Below are 21,471 nucleotides of genomic sequence, written 5' to 3'. Positions count from 1 at the left end.
CGCGGGCTGCGGGCGCGCGCCGCGCCGGCCCGAGCGCGCGAGTCGGCCCCGGAGCGCACGCCGCCGCTGCCGCCCGCCGCCCGCCGCCCGCCGCCCGCCGCCCGCCGCCCGCCGCCCGCCGCCGCCGCCGCCGCCGCCCGACCAGCCGCATTGCTGCTGCCGCCGCCGCCCGGCCCGGTCCGCGGCCCCCAATATGGTGCAGCCGCCCGCGCCGCCGCCCGTGCCGCCGCCGCCCGCGGGCCCCGCCGCCGCCCTCGGGCGCCCGCAGCGCGGCAGCCGCAGGTGGGGGACTGCGCCCCAGGCCTGAGCTCCGCTGTCCCCGCCCGGCCTGCGCGGCCAGCCCGGCGGGCTCGCCTCCGAGGGGCACTTGCAGCTGAGGTGGAGCCGTTTGCACCAGACGCTCCTGCTCCTGCCCCCTCCCTCCCCCTCCCCTCCCCTCCCCTCCCCTCCCCCGCCCTCCTCCCCTCCGGTCCTGTCTCCAGCGGGAGCGCGAGACGCTGGTCAGGCTCCGCGGCGCAGCTCGAAAATGAATAATCGCCCGCAATTGACTTAAATTCCACCGAAGCCGGCGCCGCGGCCGCCCGCCGACCGGGACCTGCTCGCTGTGTTTTTTGCTTTCTCCATTCTTCCTTTAGAAAAAAAAAAAAAAAAGCAAAACAAAACCAGCCAGCCAGCCAGCCAGCCAACCAAGACTCCGGTTTGTTGATCGCCTTTTTTTTTTTTTTCACCGTTTGCGGGATTTGCAAACCGAGTTACATGCATGTCCAGTGGGGGTAGGTTTAATTTTGACGATGGAGGGTCCTACTGTGGAGGCTGGGAGGACGGCAAGGCGCACGGCCATGGCGTCTGCACCGGCCCCAAGGGCCAAGGCGAATACACCGGCTCGTGGAGCCACGGCTTCGAGGTACTGGGCGTCTACACCTGGCCCAGCGGCAACACGTACCAAGGCACTTGGGCGCAGGGCAAGCGCCACGGCATCGGCCTGGAGAGCAAAGGGAAGTGGGTGTACAAGGGCGAGTGGACGCACGGATTTAAGGGGCGCTACGGGGTGCGGGAGTGCACGGGCAACGGGGCCAAGTACGAAGGGACCTGGAGCAACGGGCTGCAGGACGGCTACGGCACCGAGACCTACTCCGATGGAGGTAGGTGCGCCGGGCGCGCGGGGGCTGGCGGAGGAGGGACCTTCTTCTCTTGCCTCTTCTGTTTATCTCTGGGGAAGTCCAGCTTTTCCCTCCAGAGGGCCGTGGGCACCTGGGGCATTTCCTGGGGCTCCCTGGAGACCACAGCGGCCTTGGCTACAGGTTGCCCCACTGCCTGGCGGGGGACAGTGCCCCTGTGCTAGCTGAAGGGTGTTGGGGGCTTTGCAGGAGCAGTGCCAGGCCCGGGAGCCGCGGAGATGAGCAGAGTGTCAGTGCATCGTCCAAGAGCAGGCCGGAAAGGCCAGACTGGGCCCGCGGCCTCCTCCGGTACCCAGCAAGGGCGCAGGGGGGCTGAGAGAGGGCCCCCTCCCCTTGTTGGCAAAGCTCCCTGGGTGTCGGCCTCCTGGAGTCAGGCCCCAGCTCTGCTGCTTGTTTTCCTGCGGCGCCGACGGGCCTCCCTTAGTCCTGATCAACCCAAGCCAATGGAAAGAGAGTGGCTGGGAGAGCTAGAGGCGGGGGCTGCGAACCCAAACCATCACAACAAGGCAATAAACTTCTAGGTGGTTGGACGCGGGCTAGTACTGCCGGAGCAGGCTGCTGAGGGGAGGAGGGAGGGAGGCCCATCTGTTTAGCGCGAGCCCAGGAAGCTCGCCTTCCAGCGGCTGAATCGTTTTCACCATTAGTTTAGGGATGCTCTGAGCCTTCATTCTAAGATGCCACCACATTCCCGGCTGGAAGCCAGAGTGCTGCCCGCCTGCCCACCCGCCGCCGCGGCTGTAAGATGGTTTCTGTGCAGGGAGCCCTGGCCAGCTTTGCGGCTGTGCCCCCCTCCCCCGTCCCAGACAGTCCGGTGTCCACTCCTCGGGGCATCTGAGAGGCCTGGAGCACTTACTGTTTCTGGAAGCCAGACCCCAAACAAGCCTGCTGCTCTCCAGAGGCTCCCTCCCCCACCTAGGAGCTCATCCCCAGAAGTGGCTCCATGCCTCCCCGGTAATTTTTCAGGCATGCATGCCTGGGAAAGGAGTGGGGCCCAGCGGGGACTTGGGTGCTTCGGCACAGAAATCACGAGCGTACGTGTGGTCTCCTGCTCGCTGCCTCCAAGTTAAACACCTGCTCCCCGGCCACATACATCCACAAGTGACGGAGGGCTGGAGAGTAATTATTATTTTGGCTTATACAGCCTAGAGGCAGGGTTCGTTATTCCCCCGAGGGGAGGAGGCGTGGGGGGCGGTTACTTATATAACGCTCTTGCCTGTCGAAGCCGTGGCGCCCCGTCCCAGGCGGCCTCTTCTGTGCTGTTGTTGTTTTCCCGGAGTGGGTTGGAGAGCTTCCCTGACCCTGGGGCGCTGGGGCAGGCTGAGCAGACGGCCCTCCCTGGGTTCTAGGCCGCGCGCGCCCGCGCGCCCTTGCAGGCATGGCGAGGCCCAGGCGCAGATGTGGGTGGCTGAGGTGGGCGGCTGAGCAGCTTGGCGCTCCCAGCTAGGCACTTTGGGAACCCGGGGACCGTCGTCACCCAGGGGCTCTGGTCTGGCCGTTAGGCAGATCCGTCCCTCCAGAGGTGCTCCCAGCTGTGCCTGCACCTAGAGACTGGAGCCTGGGAGGAGAAGAGCCCCGGTCCCTCTGGAGCTCAGCAGAGTGTCTGAGAGTGAGGTCCAGCACCCCAGTCGGCCCACCTTCCCCAGCAATCTTCAGTGGCCCACAGAATTCCATGCTCCGTTCCACAGGCATCTATGGAGTGCCTACTCTGAGCAGGTGCTCGGGGCTCTGGGAAAACAGCAGACAGAAAGCTGTGCCCTCACGGAACTTCCATTTCAGAGGGAAGGGTGGTAATTGCGCTGCGAAGGCTGGGAGGGGAGGGTCTGATTCTGTGGCTGGGCGTGAGTGTAGGCGCAGATGCATCGCTGTGAGGAGTGCTGCTGTCTGTCGTTGGGTGGGCATCCTTGGGTGTCTACCCGCCGCCCGTTCACCCGGCTACGCCGTGTCCACTCCCTAAAGCACTTCCGTCTGCACCGTCTTGCTTGAGTCTCACACGTTGGAGGGGCAAGGGTCATATCCATCACAGACAGAGCAGGGAGGCCCCGGAGCCCCCCGAGACAGGATAGAGCCCCCAGCCTTTGGTGGCAGAGTCGAGGGTTTGAACCCCTGATCTGTCCAGGGTGGGGCCCTCTTTCCTCACGTCACACCACCTGTATGCCAGCTGAGGCAGGCACACAGATGCAGGGCGCCAGGCCGACTGCTGCCTTTTGGTTGGCAACAGGGCATGATGGAAAGTCGAATTGACCTTTCTGGCCTGGAATAATCAGGCCCAGACATCTGGGGCCACTTTTCTGGAACATGGTCCCCTCTCCTCATTAGGAAGGAGGTGACTGTTAAGAATGTTTGCCCTCAAGCAGTGCGTGGGGTGAGCAGAGCCATCATGGGGTGTCATAATCTGCCAGAACAGAACGGTGGGTCTCCACGCCTGCTCCCAAGTCAGCTGGTGGGCGGGGGTGGGCCGTGTTTCGGGAGGGCAGGTAGAGCCCTAGTGAGTTCACGGTCCTGACTGCAATCCTACTTTCCCTTTGCGCAAGGAGTGGGAAAATTGGGCAGGCATCAGCAAAGCTCCCGAACTTCAGCCCAGCTCCCAGTGCTGACTTGGGGAAGTGGTGATTTTCATGAATAATGCACCAACGGAGAATGTAGTCTGCATTTAGCTGGAATTGGTGTGGAATCCATTTCAGCTGGGGACACTTCTGCCAACTCCCCCTCCTCCAGGTTCCTCCTCCCCCGGGCGCAAGGCACGCATTGCTCACTAAAGTGAGCTGAGCGGCCTTCACTGCCTGTCAGGTGACCCCACATTGACGGTGAGGGCTGGGGGCCTAGGGTGGCAAGAGCACATGCCGTGGGGTTGACATCCACTGGGCTTGAATCCCAGGTGTTGCCTTTGCTCTGCTCTGTGACCTTGGGCAAGTTACTTAACTTCTCTGAGCTTCTGTTTCTGAAGCTGTACAGAGGGCTGATAATAACTGTAAAGTAGGTGGAGATTAATTGAGGCGGTGTACACGTCAATGCCAGGAATAGAGTAAGCATTCGTTATTATTTAACACTGTTTTATGATTACAGTTCATATGTGATGAATATCACTTACAATGAGCATTATTAGAACCAATAGCCAGACATGATGATGATGATAATGGAAATGATAATAAATGGCCGTGTTCACCACTTACCGTGTGCCGAGCATGTGGCTAGTGTATGTATAATTACAGCACTCAATTCCTGTTCCTCTCTGGGCTTGGTTTTCTCCATCCTCCCATTTCCCACATTGGGAAGCTGAGGCTCAGAGGAGCCAGCTGAGTTGGCTGATGAACGCAGGGCGGCACCAGGATTCACGCTCGGGGCAGCGATTCCAGGTCCCGTGCTTCTGTGTGGAACACCTCTCTCCAAACTCCCTCGTGCAGAACTACCTCCTTGTTCCTTCCTCTTCCTCCACACCCGTTCTTCTCCTCTGGGTGCAGCAGGGGAGTTGTAGGCAGATGCACGTGGGCAGACACCACACCCAGGCCCTCTTCTCTGCTCTCTGGACCCCTGCTTTGCTGTACAGGTAAATATTTCCTGCTGGGTGCCATGCACACAGGATCCCTCGGACCCAAAGTTACCCCCCCACACACAAATAAAACCCTCCCACAGCCTGAAAGATATGAGTCATTGCACACACCCGGCCGCTCCCCCTCAGTTACAGATTCCGTTCACCGGCCCAGATCCCTCAGCCCACACGAATCACACACGCCCACAGTCAAAATTCAGATTCCCCGGTGCCTGCGCGCACACACAGTACACCTGTCACCCAGAGTTGGTTTCCACCCTGTCTTCCAAAACACAGCCATGTGTACCCTCCAGCTTTGTTCGATTGCCAGGTACTCCAGATCCCTCCCAGCTCCAGCTCCTGAGAAGCAGCTCTCCCTGTAAAGGGAGGGTGCCAGCCACAGAGCAGGGCTCCAATACAGAAGGCTTGCGGCTTTGTTTCCACTTTAAATACACGTTTAGGCAGTTAAGGCCCCCTTCAAGGGGGAAAAACCCTCATCCAAACAAAGTCAGTGACCACTGGTCGTGGTTTTGGTGCTTGGCCAGGAGTATGTTTTGTTTTTTTTTAATCCAAATGCTCAGTTTAGGAGGAAGCAAGTCCATGGACATGGGTGTTACGCCAATAGGAACTCATTTCAGAAGCAAAAGGCAATTGGAGATAAAAGCATCTCCTCAGAGAGCCTTTCAGCCCCTTTGGGGAGGGAAAAGTCTCCATCAGGTGAAAGGAGAGGGGAAAGCAAATAACTAGTTCTTTGTTGCCAATAATAGCTGAGAAAGGAGTGTAGCTGAAAACTGCCCCCATCCAGCACAGCCCTGGAGCGATCTAACGAGCTTTATATTAGGAACCCTAACTGGGCTGGTGAGGAAGTAAGGATCAGCACCCTCCGAAAATAGCCATCCACTGGCTGGCTAGTGAGTAGCCCTAGCTGACGCTAACAGTTCACGCAGCAAACCCGAGGGAAGGGGGCCGTGGGCCCATCTTTTCTGAGGATGCCATGGAGAGAGGACGCCCCTGGGGGAAAATGGTGATGGTGGCAGTAGGGGAGGGCCAGGAACGTGTGCCCTTTTTCTTCAAGACTTTTTCTTCCTCATCTTCTGCCAGGCCTCCACAGCTCTAAAGACAGCTAGCTATCAACCATGAGCTGATAATTCTATATAAAACATTCCTTAGGTCCTTAAATGTCAGCAAGATATTAGATTTGTGAGCCCTGGAAGAGAGGGTGATGTTTGTTTGAATTTCCTGTAGTGGTCCATCCCTTCTTCGATTAGCCACTCCCCAATCTGTAGTTTCCTGGCTTGTGAAAGGTCACGTGGTCGATGAAGGTGGCACTGCAAGGGGTCCTGGCCTCGCCCAACAGGCTCTGTGGACTGGAGGAAGGGCCCGGCTCTCCCATCAGTCAGGAGAGGAGCTGTCCATTCAGCACCTTGGAGAGCGCCCCCGCCAACTGCCTGGGCTGCCAGGGAGCCCGCCTTGCTCTAATTCCTCCGGGCATCGCTTCCAGCCACACCGCGTCTACCGGCCAGTGACCACCTGGCCCTGACCCCTCCACACTCGGCCACCAGGAGTTTTCCTGCTCCCGCTCTGTCAGTGTGTGGGTTCTGTGCTCCATGAAACACCACTACTGGGGGTGTTTGTTTTTCACCCCAATCCTATCAGTCTTTTCTGAAAAAGTTGAGTGCCTTCTAGATGTCTCCTGGTGAACCAAGAGAGCAGTTCCCAGCTAGGGGAGGCAGCTTTGGGGTGGGGTCCTTTAGTAGGACTCATGGAAATAAAACCTGAGGTTTATTTCTGCCTTGGGTTGTGTGTGCTCAGTTCCTGTGGCTGTACAGGGGTTATAAGTGCACACCAGGGACTTCCCTGGCGGTCCAGTGGTTAAGACATCATGCTTCCACTGCAGGGGGCATGGGTTCGACCCCTGATCAGAGAACTAAGATCCCACATGCCACGCAGTGTGGCCAAAAAAAAAAAAAGGGGGGGGCACACCAAAGGCAGCAAAAGGAACGATTTTGTCTGTAGCAGCCAATGAAAGACTGTTTTGCTTCTGTTCTCTTTAAATGGGCATCAGCGGATTAGTCATCTACACTAACCCTGCCCAATCTGTATGTGGCTATTTGAATTTGAATTTAAACTAATTACAATGAAATGAAACTTAGAGACTCGGTGCTTCCGTCACACTAAGCCACATTGCAAGTGCTCAAGTGCCACCCGTGACTCGTGACCACCACACTGGACAGTGCGGAGACAGAACATTTCTGTCATCACACAAAGTCCTGTTGGACTGCACTGGTGTGGAGTGTAAGAGTCATGCAGGAAGGGCTGTGTGTCTGTGCCGGTCACTGTTGAATGTCCGGTCACTAAAGTAGTGCCAGCATACTGTGGTCACTCAATAAATACTTGTGGAATGAATCAACTGTGCAAATGCAGTAGTGTTTGGTGATTTCATCCACTGTCATCATTTCACACATCCATGTTGTTGCAAGAACTTAGAACTGGATGTAGACAGTTAAAGGGGAATTTTAAAGCTCTTTAAAGCATTGCTATTATAATTCTCTGGTCGGTTTTGTTTTGTTTTCAGCTCTGTCGTTGCTTATAGAGACTGCCAGTGTGTTACGTGCGTAAGGTGGATGGTGTTGAATATAGTGCATAAGAGAGATAATGTCCTAATGCTGCGAGGCATTCATGGCCAGAAGACATGTTTGGAGCACTGTCTAATGAGCAGCTTTCATTGTAAAGTGCTAGGAAAGACAAGCAGAAAAATAAGTACCCTTTCATCTGCACACTTTCTAATGATCCCGTTTCCTCAGCTTGATTCATTCATTCATTGAGAAGCATTTACTAGTTCCTACAGTGTTCAAGCCATAAAGACCGAAAAGCTTGAGTCCACTTTTGATGAAGCCACCTGGCAATCTTTGCTGAGCCTGACTCTGCGTCTTAGTTCATTTGGGCTGCTGTAACAGAATACCACGGACGGGGCAGGGCTTGGGGGGTTTTAAACAACAACATTCATTTCTCACAGTTCTGGAGGCTGAGCAGTCCCAGATCAAGGCACTGGCAGATTTGGTGTTTGGTGAGGACCTTCTGGGTTGCAGACTGCCACCTTCTCTGTGTCCTTACCTGAGGGGAGGGACAAAGGAGTTCTGTGGGGTCTCTTTCATAAGGGCACTAATCCCATCATAAGGGCTCCACCCTCGTGACCTAATCACCTCCCAAAGCCTGTACCTCCTAACTCCATCACTTTGGGGGTTAGGGTTTCAACGTATGGTTTGGTGGGGGGAGGACACAAAAATGCAGTCTAGGGGCTTCCCTGGTGGCGCAGTGGTTGAGAGTCCGCCTGCCGATGCAGGGGACACGGGTTTGTGCCCCGGTCCGGGAAGATCCCACATGCCGCAGAGCGGCTGGGCCCGTGAGCCATGGCCACTGAGCCTGCGCATCCAGAGCCTGTGCTCCGCAACGGGAGAGGCCACAACAGTGAGAGGCCCGCGTACCGCAAAAAAATAAAAAATAAAATAAAACACAAGAAACAGGAGGACATGACTTTTACCAAGAAGAATACGTAGCCTGTACGCAAAACTAAACGATGTAAAATAATTACGGGTTTCTTATGCCAGACTTTGGGCATCCCGAATGGAAGTACGACAGGTAAGAGTTCTGAGAAGGGGAGGGAGAGACGTGTGTGTCCTTGAGTGAGCAGCAAAGACGTCCCTGGAGGGGCCCCTGAGCTGTGTCTGAATGACGGTGGGCAGTGTGGCCGTTACCCCAGGACTGAAGTTGCTGACTTTGAAGGATGCTTGTTCTCGGCCTCGGTTTTCTCATCTCTGCAATGGAGTCATAACAGTTTTTTCCATTTCCATCTCCCACCTTCGCGGGAATGTCAGAGGTGTTGACTGGGATGCAGGGAGGGCACCCTGGTGCTTTTGGGGACCTGAACGAATCGAGAGTCAGTCTCCACTGCTGGTGCTGTCCTGCCACTGTTACTCAGGCCAGTGCGTCCCACAGGTGTGTGTGTGTGAGAGTCGCCTGGGAGGTGTGCTAAAACAGATTGCCGGCCCCCCGCTGAATTTCTGGGTCTGAGGTGTCGCCCAAGAATTTACATTTCTTACAAGTTTCAGTTGATGCTGATGCTGCTGGTCCGAGGACCCCACCTTTAGAACCACAGTGCTGGGCTGTGCCCCTTAACCCTGGCTGCACAGTAGGACCACCAAGGATGGTTATCCCTGGAGACTGTTAGAAATGCAGAATCTCAGGCACCCTGCAGACCTGCAGGGTTAGAATCCACATGCTTGCTAGATGCCCGGGTGGTTCTCATGCGGGCGGCTCCGTTTTAGCACACTTGTCCCGATCTTGGCTATTCACGGAGTCATCTTGGGTGCTTTGGAAAATGCTAGTGCCTGGGCCCCACCCAGAGTTGCTGACAAGGTGGTCTGGGTGTGGCCTGAGTGTTGAGATTCTTTTTCAGAGTGTCCAGGTGATTCTGACATGTGTCTCAGGTTGACGGCCTCTTGTCCAGAGCAGCCTCAGCCACATGTCGGAATCACTGGGACGGTTTCAGGGAGGGACTCGTCTGGGTTCCACCCAGCACTGCTCCAGCCAGGATTTCGGACAGTGGCATCTGGCTTGGGTATGTGATAAAAGTAGGCAGGGCTGAGAGTCGCTGCTCTGGACAGAGTTTTTTAAAACTCTGGGCCAAGTGGCTCATGAAAATGAAAGAGACTGTAGTGTTCCCAAGCACCACATGTAAGTGCTGTTACATTTCTGCTCTGTCATCAGTGGCTTCCTCCTCTGTGTCTGTGTCTCCCCTTTGTTTCTTTTTTTAATATCTATTTGGTTGTACTAGGTCTTAGTTGTGGCAGGCGGGCTCCTTAGTTGCAGCTCTCCAGCTCCCTAGTTGCGGCACGTGGGCTCCTCAGTTGTGGCATGCGAACTCCTAGTTGTGGCATGCATGTGGGATCTAGTTCCCTGACCAGGGATCAAACCCGGGACCCCTGCATTGGGAGCACGGAGTCTTATCCACTGCGCCACCAGGGAAGTCCCTCCCCTTCGTTTCTTGTAAGGATGCCTCTCATTGGATTTCGGGCTAAAATCCAGCGTGATCTCATCTCAAGAACTTTAAGTTCATTGAATCTGCAGAGATCCTTTTTCTAAATAAGGGCACCTTCCCAGATACCAGGGTTTAGGACATGGACATATCTTTTGGGGGACACTCTTCAACCCACTACAGTGCCCTACAGGCTTCAGTTTGAACATGCTCCGAGGTGCATACATGTTAACTAGAATCCTAAAGCCAGGAGATTCCTTTGGAAGAAGGATAATCACTGTTTTTAACATCCACTTTGTCCCAAGTACTGGGCTGTGGTGCACTTACCATAGATGTTACTTCTTTTAGTCCTTAAATCAGTGCTTTGGGGTAAAGCATGTGCTGCCATTTAAGGGATGATGAGAAAGTGAAGCGTGGAGGGCTCCGTGGCTTGACGAGGTTGCATAGCCGGTGGCAGTGGGCCTCGGCTGGCCCAGAGCCGCCCGTGGCACCTAGCGATGGCATTTCCCAATGGAGCAATCATTTCAGCGCCCACCCCCGACCCCACCCCATACCTTACTGTTGAGGAAGCTGAGGCCCAGAGGAGCCCAAGGTCTAACAGTGAAGCAGGGAAAGGGAAAGATGACACAGTCTTCTGAACCTGAGCCTTTGCTGGGCCTTTGCCCAGCCATGCATAAACTTGTGGGGTCTCCCAGAACCCTCTGAGAGTGTTTGGAAGCTGTGATCCTCTCCCAGGTGGCAGGCAAGTCCCTGTACTCATGCGATGTTTTGTGGGCACGTCTCGGGGTCGAAGACACCCTGAGTCTTCTCCATGGACCCCGGATAAGAACCTTTCCATCCTCCACAGATGTCCAAACGTGCCGAGATCCCGCAGCCAGTGGGAAGTGGGAGGAGGGCCTGCAGAGTCCAAGGCGAAGGCCAGGGGCGGGCAGTGGGCCTCTCCCTGTCCCTCCTCTCCTGTGCGGGTGCTCCGTAGCTTCTCCTGGGGGACTCCTGGGTCAGCCAGCGCCTGGCGCTCTGACCTTCCCCCCGTCCCGCTCCCCACAGCTCACTGCTGTCGCTCTCAGGCCTGGCGAGTATCTGGCCTCGAGCTAGGAGCTGCGCAGGCTTCTTTCGTGTGGTCTCCCTGTGAGAGAAGCATGACTCCCCCGTGTTACAGGTGGGGAGCTGAGGCTCAGGCAGGCAGTGGAGATGGGAAATGCTGAAACAGGGCTGACCTTGCAGACTCTGGGCGGATCGTCTAACCCCGGCCACCTGGACAGGCTCCCAGGGGAGAGCCCAGGGGCCTGCAGTGGGGCCATCTGACGCAGGCAGTCTCGGGGACCACGCCTTGAGGAGCACCTGTCCCTCCCACCCCGTGAGCCAGCCTCTGCATCAGGGCTGAGGACGGCAGATGGGGGGAGAGGAGGCATCTCCAGGTGGGGGTGGGTGGCGGCCACACTGTGGGGAGGTCAGTGGGGGAGGGTTTCAGGAACCAAGGGTGGCCAGGGGACCCCCCCCACCCAGGAGTACCAGGCGGGACCTTACCTGGTAGGCCGCTGTCACAAACCTGGGCAGGCTTTGTTGGAGGCTGGTTGTAGGAGCCAAGCCAAGGGGCTGCAGGCCGTGCAGCCAACCTGTGTGCATAACCTTTTCACAGCCCCACCCCTGGCCATTGGATTGCTTACTGCTCAGTTCAGAGACGTAGCTGCAGTGGTTGAAGTCCACTTTGGTGAGGACGGTGTGGGGTCTGTGGCTTTGCCAGGCGTGCCGCCCCTCTGCTGTCCCCTCTGGGCCCTCCGTGTGCACACACGCCTGTGCGCTGGCTCCCGTGGCCTCCACGCTCCAGAGGGCAGAGGCCCGTCTGTCAGGTTCCTGACTGTGGCCCCCAGTACGGCCGCAGCGCCTGCAGCAGGGGGAAGCTCGGGGGACCATGGTTGGACGATGAATGAATGACACACCAGCAGAGAGCTGAGGATGGGAAGGGGCAGTCGTGTGGAGAGTGGGAGAACAAGCAAGTGGGGAGAACAACACGTGCAAAGGCCCAGAGGCAGAGGCGTGGGCTGCAGCAGAGTGAGGGCAGAGGGGAAGGGGTCTGAGCACAGCTTCCGGGCCACGGGAAGGACGTTAGGTTTTGTCCAGAGGCCAGGGAAGGGCTCTGAAAGGTTTAAGCAGGACAGCAATGCGATCTGATGTTGGTCCTTTTGTAATTAAACGTTTTGTTTCCAGATAATTGTAGATTCACGTCCAGTTGTAAGAATAATACAGGGACATCCCCGAGCCCTCCACCGTGTCCACCCCAAGGGTAACATCTTGCAAAACTCTAGTACAGTATTATAGCCCAAATGCCGACATTGATACAGTCCGATGCAGAATATCCCATCACCACGGGGACCCCCGGTCCTCCTTTTATGGCCACACCCACTCCCCCCCTCACCCCCGTGTCTCCTCAGCCTCCGGCAACCACTGATGTGCTCTCCATTTCTCATTTCAAGAGTGTTCTACAAATGTTGCCTTCTGGGAGCAGCCTTTGCCGCGCGCCGTGCTTCTCTGGAGCCCATCCAGGCCCTGGTCCCCATCGACAGTCGCTTCCTTTTACGGCTCACCGTGCTCCGCAGCATGGATGGAGCACTGCCCCGTCACCGTCCAGGGGCGTCTGGGGTAGTTCTCGCGTGGGGCTGTTGGGAATACCCAACGCTGCTAACTTTGACGTAGAGGCTTTGTGTGAACCTGAGTCTTCATTTCTCTGGGATAAATGCCCAGGAGTACGTTTGCTGGGCCGTGTGGCAGTTGTACGGTTGTGTTTGGATAATCACTCTGGCTGCCGGGTGGGGAAGGGAAGGGGGGCCAGAGAGGAAGCTGGGGGCCCCTGGGAGGTGGTGCAGGTGTCCAGGGAGGAAGGGATGATGGCCTGGGTCCAGGTGGGGACAGTGGACTGGGGAGAACCAGAACCCTGAGAGTTCAGAGGTGAGCAGAGCAGGCGGGCAGGGTCTGGGACGGTCAGCACCCAGGCACCGGGGACAGAGGGGCCCCTGGGGGAGGGGTGGGTGTGGAGCCAGGTGAGGATGGCGAGGCTGCGGTGGAGGTTGTGAGTCTGGATCTCAATGGGGCATCATACTCTGGGAGGTGGTAGCAAAAGGCAGGAGAGAGGTTGTCCTTGGAGGGGCCCCAGGACTCAGAATCAGCTGAGGAGGAGGAGGGCAGGGAAGGGAGGAGGGTGGAGACAGGCCCAGGGGGTGGGGGTGGGTCAGCAGGAGCAGAGGAGGGATGGGGACCCAGCCCTCACTTGTCCCAGCCACATGGCCACCATTTTCGTCCGTTAGGACACCTGATTGCCCCACACCCCGTGAGGCCAGGCCCACACAGTTACTGTGCCCATTTTACAGACAAGGAAACCAAGGCCAGGGGATAGAGCGACTTGCCAAAGTCATGTGGGAGATTTGGGTTCTGGAAGCCGCAGAATCACACAGGGCTGAGTTCAGACCCCAGATCCTCGGTTACGAGCCTGCGTGGGGTGTCCTGAATGTTGTCTGCGAGCCCAGGCAGAGATTTCTGAGCTGGCGCCTGGTATGCACAGATGCTCCATAAATAAGCTAGTATTACTGTTGTAAACCATTTACAGACACCGGTGGTGGATGATAGTCCTGGTTCTATGCTTCGCGTTTTCCCCACCTTTCCTTATTACAGCCTAGAGGTGGTATCAAGCCTGCACCCCGAGAGAAGACCAATGGTATTGTTTTACTGAGACATAATTTACATAAAATCCATCCTTTTAAAGTGTACGATTCACTGCTTTTAGAAGTTCGCAAGTTTGTGCAGCTATCACCACAACCTAATTTTAGAACTTTTTTTTTGTCACCCACAAGAGAAACCTCGTTTTGCATTAAACAGTCACTCCCCATTGCCGCCCCCCCCCACACCGCCCTTGACAACCCCTAATTTGCTCTCTGTCTCTGGATTTGTCTGTTCTGGACACGTCAAACAGATGAAATCCTACACTCCGTGGTCTTCTGTGTCTGGCTTCTTTTACTCAATGTCTTCAAGGTTCATCCACATCCCATGTGTCAGAACTTCATTCGTTTTTTTGTGTGTGTGTGTGTGTGATACGCTGGCCTCTCACTGCTGTGGCCCCTCCCGTTGCGGAGCACAGGCTCCGGACGCGCAGGCTCAGCGGCCATGGCTCATGGGCCCAGCCGCTCCGCGGCATGTGGGATCCTCCCGGACCGGGACACGAACCCGTGTCCCCTGCATCAGCAGGCGGACTCTCAACCACTGCGCCACCAGGGAAGCCCCCTTCATTCGTTTTTAAGACTGAATAACATTCCACTGTATGGATAGACCTCTGTTTGTTTATCCATCCATTCATTGCTGGACATTTGGGGTGGTTCCACCTTTTGACTCTCGTGAATGGTGCTGCTGTGAACATTTGTGAACGCAGTTTTGTGTGGAAATATGTTTTCCGTTCTCTTGGGTAAATACCCACGAGTGGAATTGCCAGGTCATATTGTGACCCTTGTGTTTCACCTTTTGAGGAGCTGCGACCTCTCTTCCAGAGCAGCTGCACCGATTTACATTCCCATCAACATGGTTTGAGGGCTCCGGTTTCGCCACATCCTCTCCACACCTGTTATTATCTGCCTTTTTGATTATAGCCATCCTGGTGGGTGTGAAGTAGTATCTCACTGTTGGTTTCAATTTGCGTTTCCCTAATAACCAATGATATTGAGCATCTTTTCATGCGCTTCTTGGCCATTTGTGTGCTTTTGGAGAAACGTCTGTTCAGGTCCTTGCCCACTTCAAGATTGTGTTATTTGTCCTCTTACTGTTGAGTCCTTTTTTTTTTTTTTTTTTTGCGGTATGCGGGCCTCTCACTGTCGTGGCCTCTCCCGTTGCGGAGCACAGGCTCCGGACGCGCAGGCTCAGCGGCCATGGCTCACAGGCCCAGCCGCTCCGCGGCATGTGGGATCTTCCCGGACCGGGGCATGAACCCGTGTCCCCTGCATCGGCAGGCGGACTCTCAACCACTGTGCCACCAGGGGAGCCCTTACTGTTGAGTTCTGAAGCTTTTTTATGTATTGTAGATAACCACGGTGACTTAAACTGCAGCGCGACTCCTAGCCCCCAGGGTGCCCGTTGGCATGCTGCCCCCCCCATTGGATGGTGGATTCCTTGAAATAAATCGTGGGTGCCTTTCTCTTGCCCCCAGAGTACCTAGCACGGTGCCAGGCACACAGCAGGGGCTCAGTCAGTGTTGGGACCTCAGCCCACCAGCTAAGCGGCCAGGTGGTCCTGTCCAGTTCTCAACGAGGTGGCTTTGATGCGCTGCATTTAGGGTCTGTTTTACCAGCAGCAAGAGAACAGCAGTGGTATCTGCAGGGAAGCTGGGACCCACACAGGTATTTATTGAGCATGGACTGTGCCAGGCAATGAGCTGGCCCCAGGGAGAGCAGGGAACCAAGAGCCCCAGGGCGGTGTGTGCATTTGCACAGGCTGGGGACCGTGTCAATGAATCCTTTACATTTAACACTGATGGGATGGAGGAAGCTGGGCCCAGGCTAACAGGGGCGCTGGTGGGTGTCTGGGGCATCCGGGAAAGCCTTCTAGGGGAGCGACTTTCCCGCAGAGACCCGAGGATGGCAGGAGTGAGGCGGGTGTCCGAGGCGCACCAGCAGGAGCATTTTTAAACACCCAGAGGCAGAGGGAACAGGGCCGCCCCGGAAGCACGGGGGCACCAGCATGGCTGAGGTCAGAGCACGAGGGCCATGTCTGGGGACTAGACCCCCCGGGCCGTGGGGGCCATGGCCTGACCCTTTGGGTCTGCACAGAACCAACCTGATTGTCAGGAGAAACAAGAGCCAAGAGGCAACCCACCAGGGACCAAGGTCCCAGGCAACAGCTGGGCCCTGGTGTGCCACACTGCCCGGACGGCGGCTGTGTCCACGGTGCAGGGCTCAATGTGGAAGAAATTAATCATGGGTCCCCGAGAGAATGCGGCAGAAATATAGCAGAAGTCAGGGTTTTCTCGGGGCTGGATGCAGGCTGCCATGTTGACAGTGACCGTGAATTGACAGGCGCAGAGTGTCCTGCTAGCTCAAGGCCAGGCAGGAGGAGGAAAGGACAGGAGTGTTAGTGGAGAGACGGAGAGGCGGGGAAGGGGGCAGGGGACAGAGACAGAGGAGGGAGAGACGGAGACAGGGACGGGGAGAGGCAGGGCTGGGGAGGAGGAGACTGAGTTGGGGGTGGGTTATGGGGGGCTGTCAGGGGCACACGTGTGTTATTTCTCACTCCGCCCCTGGTTTCTAAGCCCAGAGCCCAGCCCCTTCCACACACCTTCCCATAAAGTCCCAGCAGCAGCCCCTGAGGATGGCTGTCCTCTAGCCCAGAGCAGCCCGAACCCACCCAGAGCAGGGCCACCCCGGCTGTTGCTGTGCCCCAGGCAGGAACCCCTGCCTCAGTGGGCAGCCCTGTGCCCCCGTCTCGGGACACTGAGGGGCGCTAAGTAGAACTGGGTCCCCAGGGCACGGGGGTCTCGAGGTGATGCCCAGCAGTGCTGCCCAACCCCCCGGCAGCCCAGGGCTTGATCCCACTTGAGCAGCTTCTCTGTTTGGCCCAAAGTCCTGAGGTGAAAATGCGGGTCTGCCTCAACTGCCCATGGAGCAGGACCCCCAGCTTGGGGACAGCTCTCCATCTGCTCGGAGATGCCCCCTGCGTCATCCTGCAGGAGGGGCCCAGGCCCAAGCCCACTGCCCAGGCCCAAGCCCACTGCCCAGCAAGCCACGGGAGGGTTGTCAGGGCTGATGTTGAACCGGAGCCAGTCAGGCTGCAGGGTCAGCCCGGGGGCTTCTGAGTCCCCTCAGCACCCCTCCCCCTCGGGAAGGCAGACCCCTGCCTCCAAGCCTCCCTGCCCACCCACAGTGGCCAGCAGGGAGGAGTTCCTGTGGAAACGCCCAGAACTCCCTCAGGGCGTAGAGGCCAGCCTGCCCTGGGAGTGGGCTTTGGGCGGGCCGTTTGGGGAGGGTCTGAGGAAGGGGGTTCACCCTGGAGTGGGTGCTGTCGGAAAGGGGGACAGTCCTCTGATGGGGGTCTGACTCATCTCCGGAGGGGGCCGAGGATGGAGCTGAGATGGTGAAGGGTGCTTTGGCCTCCTTGAGGGTTTGTTACTGTGTGGGTGGCCGGGTGACCTGTGTCACTCCGTGGTGGTCAGAGCAGCCTCGTCTGAGGTCCTGTTGACGCCCAACGGAAGGACAGCATAGCCTGGCCGGCCGGGAGCCAGGCCAGTGCCCAGGTGTCCGGGGGCCTTTGGGGGGAGGGATGGGAACCCCTCAGGTCTTCACACCATCGGACCGCCTCTCCCAGCCACCTTCTGCCCTCAGAGCCGCTGTTCTGGCTGCTGTGCCTCAAGGACCCTGGGTGATGGCTGAGGGAAGTTTCCAGAAAACCCACCCTCAGGGGCCTGTCTGCCAGGGGCACAGGCCCTCCTGCCTGTGTGGCCGGGGACCGTGCAGGGCCTAGAAGGAGCGTGGGCCCTGGGCGGGAGCGACGTGGGTGCGGTCTGGCCAGGTTCCCTGAGGCACGGGGTGCTGGGGCCTGAAGGAGCCGGGTGAGGGCTTGCTGGGGGCACCCAGAGAGAGTCAGGGTCCCCACCCTCTCTCAGAGCGCGCCTGGAGACGCCCAACCCAGCTGCAGCCCCGGGGCTGACCAGGAGTCGGGGTGGGACTGGGGGACACGGTTTGGCCAGAGGCCTGCCCCGCCCCAGGCCCCCTGAACGTTGAGTCCTCCCGGGCGGTGGAGGGCTCCTCCCTCTGCGCTCAGGGTCCCTTCTCAGAACCGCTCTCTCCAGAGATGTCTGTGGAGCCCGCGATGTCCCTCCTTACTCTAGGGCAGCGGGGTGTGGGGCCAGCTGTCCCCTCACTGGGCCCAGCACAGCTTGGAGCTGTGTCCGTGGGGGCCGCAGGGGCAGCGTGGGGCCCTGGCACGGTGTGTCCTGGGCCCGGTCCACCCCTTGGCTGGCCCCTCTGGCATCCGTCAGGGTGGGCGTGAGCTTCATCCTCAGCTCTGGGGCCGGCAGGCCTGGGTGTAACGCTGTCCCAGGGCGTTTGCAGCCACCCTCACTGGACGTGCTGTTTCCATGGGTGACAGGGTCACGGGTTTGGCGAACGCCACCGTGGTTTGCTGCCTGCCTCAGTTGCAGGTGGAGGCTGGTGAATATAAGGATGTACTTTCTTCCCTCACGATCCCCAAGTCTGTCCTACCCCTGGGAGTCCGCAGACCCCAGGTTGGGGGGCCCCTGCACCGGCCCCGCCCCTTGGGAGCAAATGTCACGTCTGAAATCAGAGTCTCCTCTTCCATGTCCTGGGTGGAGTCCCGACGGGAGCCTTCTCCACCCCATGGGCCACCAGGGCCTGTGGGTGGACTTGGGGGGTGCCCTGTGCAGGTCCAGGGCACAGCTTGGAAGCACTCCCCAGCTGTGCAGTGCCCCCTGGGCTGCAGAGCAGTCTTTCTGGGAAGTGCTCATCCGTGGGGTCCCCATGGAGCCCAGTAATCAGGGGGATTGTTTCTGGCCTTCGCAGGAAGTGGAGGTATCCCCACTGGGGTGGTCAGGGTAGCTGTGATGTCTGTCAGGAGGGGGCAGAGACCCCCAGACACCCCCCAGGGGGAAGGAAGGGTGGACCCGCCTCACCCCCAGGCCCACTCAGACTGCAGGGGCTCCACTAACCCGAGGCTCTATTTTTAATAGTTCGAGGTACAGTTCACACACCATACAATTCACCCATTCAAAGCATACAATTCCATGATTTCTAGTATATTCACAGAGCTGTGCAGCATCACCAGTCAACTTTAGAACATTTTCATCACCTCAGAAAGAAGCCCTGTCACCGCCCCCCCTCCCCCAGCCCCTGGCAACCACGAATCTGGTTTCTGTCTTAACGGATCTGTCCATCGTGGACATTCGTATAGATGGAATCCTGCACTGTCTGGCTTCTTTCACTCCCTGTAATGTTTTCAAGGTTCATCCATGTCGTAGCTTGACTGCGTGCCGTGTGAACATTAAGACAATAATATTCCAGCCTACGGATGGGCTGTATTGGGTTTATCCATCATCCATTGATGGACCTTTGGGTTGTTTCCCCCTTTCGGCTGTGGTGAGCAATACTGCTGTGAACATTCGTGTACAGGTTTGTGTATGGACGTGTGTTTTCATTTCGTTCTTTTCATTTTGGGGTATAAACCGAGGAGTGGGATTGCTGGGTCAGGCGGGACCTCTTGGTTTGTTTGTTTGTTTTCTTTTTAAAGGGCTTCAAATGCTTGGCTTTTTATTTATTTATTTTTGGCTGTGTTGGGTCTTCATTTCTGTGCGAGGGCTTTCTCTAGTTGCGGCAAGCGGGGGCCACTCTTCATCGCGGTGCGTGGGCCTCTCACTATCGCGGCCTCTCTTGTTGTAGAGCACAGGCTCCAGACGCACAGGCTCAGTAGTTGTGGCTCACGGGCCCAGTTGCTCCGCGGCATGTGGGATCCTCCCAGAGCGGGGCTCAAACCCCCGTCCCCTGCATTGGCAGGCAGATTCTCAACCACTGCGCCACCAGAGAAGCCCCCTCTAGGTTTAATTGAGGAACTGCTGGACTGTCTTCCAGAATGTCTGCACCATTTTACATTTCCATTCAGCTTCTCTTTAAAGAATCTCCTGGAAGTTGAGATGTCCTTACAGGCCCTCTACCCCTCACCCAAACCTGGAGATCTATTCCTGGACGCGGTGGAGTCTATGTTTGGAGAAACTCCTAATTTCTCAAGCACACCGTCTGTGCAGGGCACAGGACCTGCTCGGTTTCGCCCCCTGCAGGTGGCCCTGCCCACGTTCCTGCCCCTCCCCACCAAGCCCTACTCTAGTTTCCTTCATGGTGGGGTTCACCCAGTGTCTCTCTGCCCCCCTACATCTCAGGTCTGGGAGGTTCTTTGCTCTCTGTACCCTCAGCCCCTGGCACTCGGAAGGTACCTGGTAGATAAACAGTCACTTAGAGTAGGGGGGTGTCTCCACGCCGCGGGAAGCGGGCACTCGGGGGAGGTGGGAGGGGCCCTGAGGAGGTTTTCAGAGCAGAGAGTGACCAGCGATCCTGCTCTCTGCGCTTCAGGGCTTTGGAAAAAGAGACGGTGCAGGACCAGCTGGTCCCCAAGCACGCTGTCATTCTTCTCAGAGAGGGTGGACTGGGAGGGGAAGACGTCTGTGAGGAGATGGCAGAGACCTGAGGATGGATCAGGCACCTGGGAGGGAGCTCCATGGGGATGCATCAGGCACCTCGGCAGCCTCCGTGGAGCTATAACACGCACCTGGGCGGCCTCCGTGGAGCTATAACACACACCTGGGCGGCCTCCTCGGGGATAAAAGAGCTCACAAGCTGCTTCCAGTGCTGGTACCCGGTCGGTTAGGAGCTGCAGCCCAGCACGTTAGGAGCTATTTTATCCCCATTTTAGAAGCGTGGAAGCTGCAGGTAAGTAATTTGCCTGGCCTCACGGCTTAGTGGTGGAGCTAGACTTGAACCCAGGGTCCGGCGGGTGTCCTGCCCACCCCTGTTGCTCCCTCTGCCTGTCCCCCTGCAGCAGGAGCCCCACACGGGCCTCAGCCATCCCCTCCCCGCCCCCGTGGGTCCTGCGCTCCAGGAACTGAGGCCTGTGGGGGGGTCTCACTGGGGCCCAGGTGGGCCGGTGGTGTGGACCCCCTGCATGCGGTTGTGGGTGTTAGTGTTTTCCTACGATAACGGCTCATAGCTCATGTCACATCTCAGAGGGCTCGGTGACCCACCTGAGCCCAAATCCTCCAACTTTTTTTTTTTTTTTCGGTACGCGGGCCTCTCACTGCTGTGGCCTCTCCCATTGCGGAGCACAGGCTCCGGACACGCAGGCTCAGCGGCCATGGTTCACGGGCCGAGCCGCTCCGTGGCATGTGGGATCTTCCCGGACCGGAGCACGAACCCGTGTCCCCTGCATCGGCAGGTGGACTCTCAACCACTGCGCCACCAGGGAAGCCCCCACATCCTCCATCTTAACCTGGATGCTCGGCCTGCGGCCTGGGCCGCCTTCCTGGCGTGTTTGGTGTGTGTGTATAGAACGCCTGCCCTGGGAAGAGCTGGCGGGGCTCCCCGGACAGTGTGAGACAGAGGCTGCTGCCTGGGGTGAAGCTGGGAGCTTGACCATCGGGCAGCTTTTCAGCAACAAGATCGTTGGTCCTCAAAAAACGTAACAAAAAAGAAAACGATTGCTGGTCCTGAAATAAGAATCACCTGTGAGCTTTTAAAACCCTCTGCTGCTCAGGCCTCGCCTCTGACCCACTGAATCGGTGTCTCTGGGTGGACTGGGTGTCAGTTACTAGTTTTCAAGGTCCTGCAGGTGGTTCTAACAGGACAACCTGGGTTCTTGATCTCGAGTGGCATCTGAGTCACCTGGAGGGCGTTACAGCCCCGGTGGTCCGCCCACCCCCAGAGTTTCTGCTTCAGTGGGCCCGGGGGAGCCCGAGAATCTGCATCTCATCAAGGTCCCAGGTGATGCTGATGCTGCTGGAGAGCTGCAGCACAGAGCAGCCGTGGCCACCCGTGTCCATTGCGGCCCCCCAGGTCCTCCGCCTGCCTGGTCATGGGCTAGACCATTGCGGCTTCTGATGTGACATACTTAACGCAGCGCCTGCCGCGTGCCCTGCACCATCCTGAGGTGCTTTGCAAGTGTGCATCCTCTTACTCTCCACGAGCATCCCACGGGGTGGATAT

General features: G+C 57.6%; 1 protein-coding gene across 1 annotated transcript in view; it reads left to right on the top strand.

Annotated features, from left to right (window-relative positions):
* Positions 1–349: 349 nt before the first annotated feature.
* Positions 350–21,471, top strand: part of JPH3 (junctophilin 3) — an 83,625-nt gene continuing 62,503 nt past the window's right edge. The window contains exon 1 of the mRNA XM_082606022.1: positions 350–1,142. Coding sequence (XP_082462148.1) covers positions 761–1,142 — 382 coding nt within the window. The 5' untranslated portion in view covers positions 350–760. The remainder of the gene's footprint in view (positions 1,143–21,471) is intronic.

The sequence above is a fragment of the Mesoplodon mirus genome (assembly GCF_964341445.2).
Source record: "Mesoplodon mirus genome assembly, chromosome: 19".
In the NCBI taxonomy this organism is placed as follows: Eukaryota; Metazoa; Chordata; class Mammalia; order Artiodactyla; family Ziphiidae; genus Mesoplodon; species Mesoplodon mirus.
Note: the sequence above shows the minus strand (reverse complement) of the source record. Positions and strands in the feature narration are given on the sequence as shown.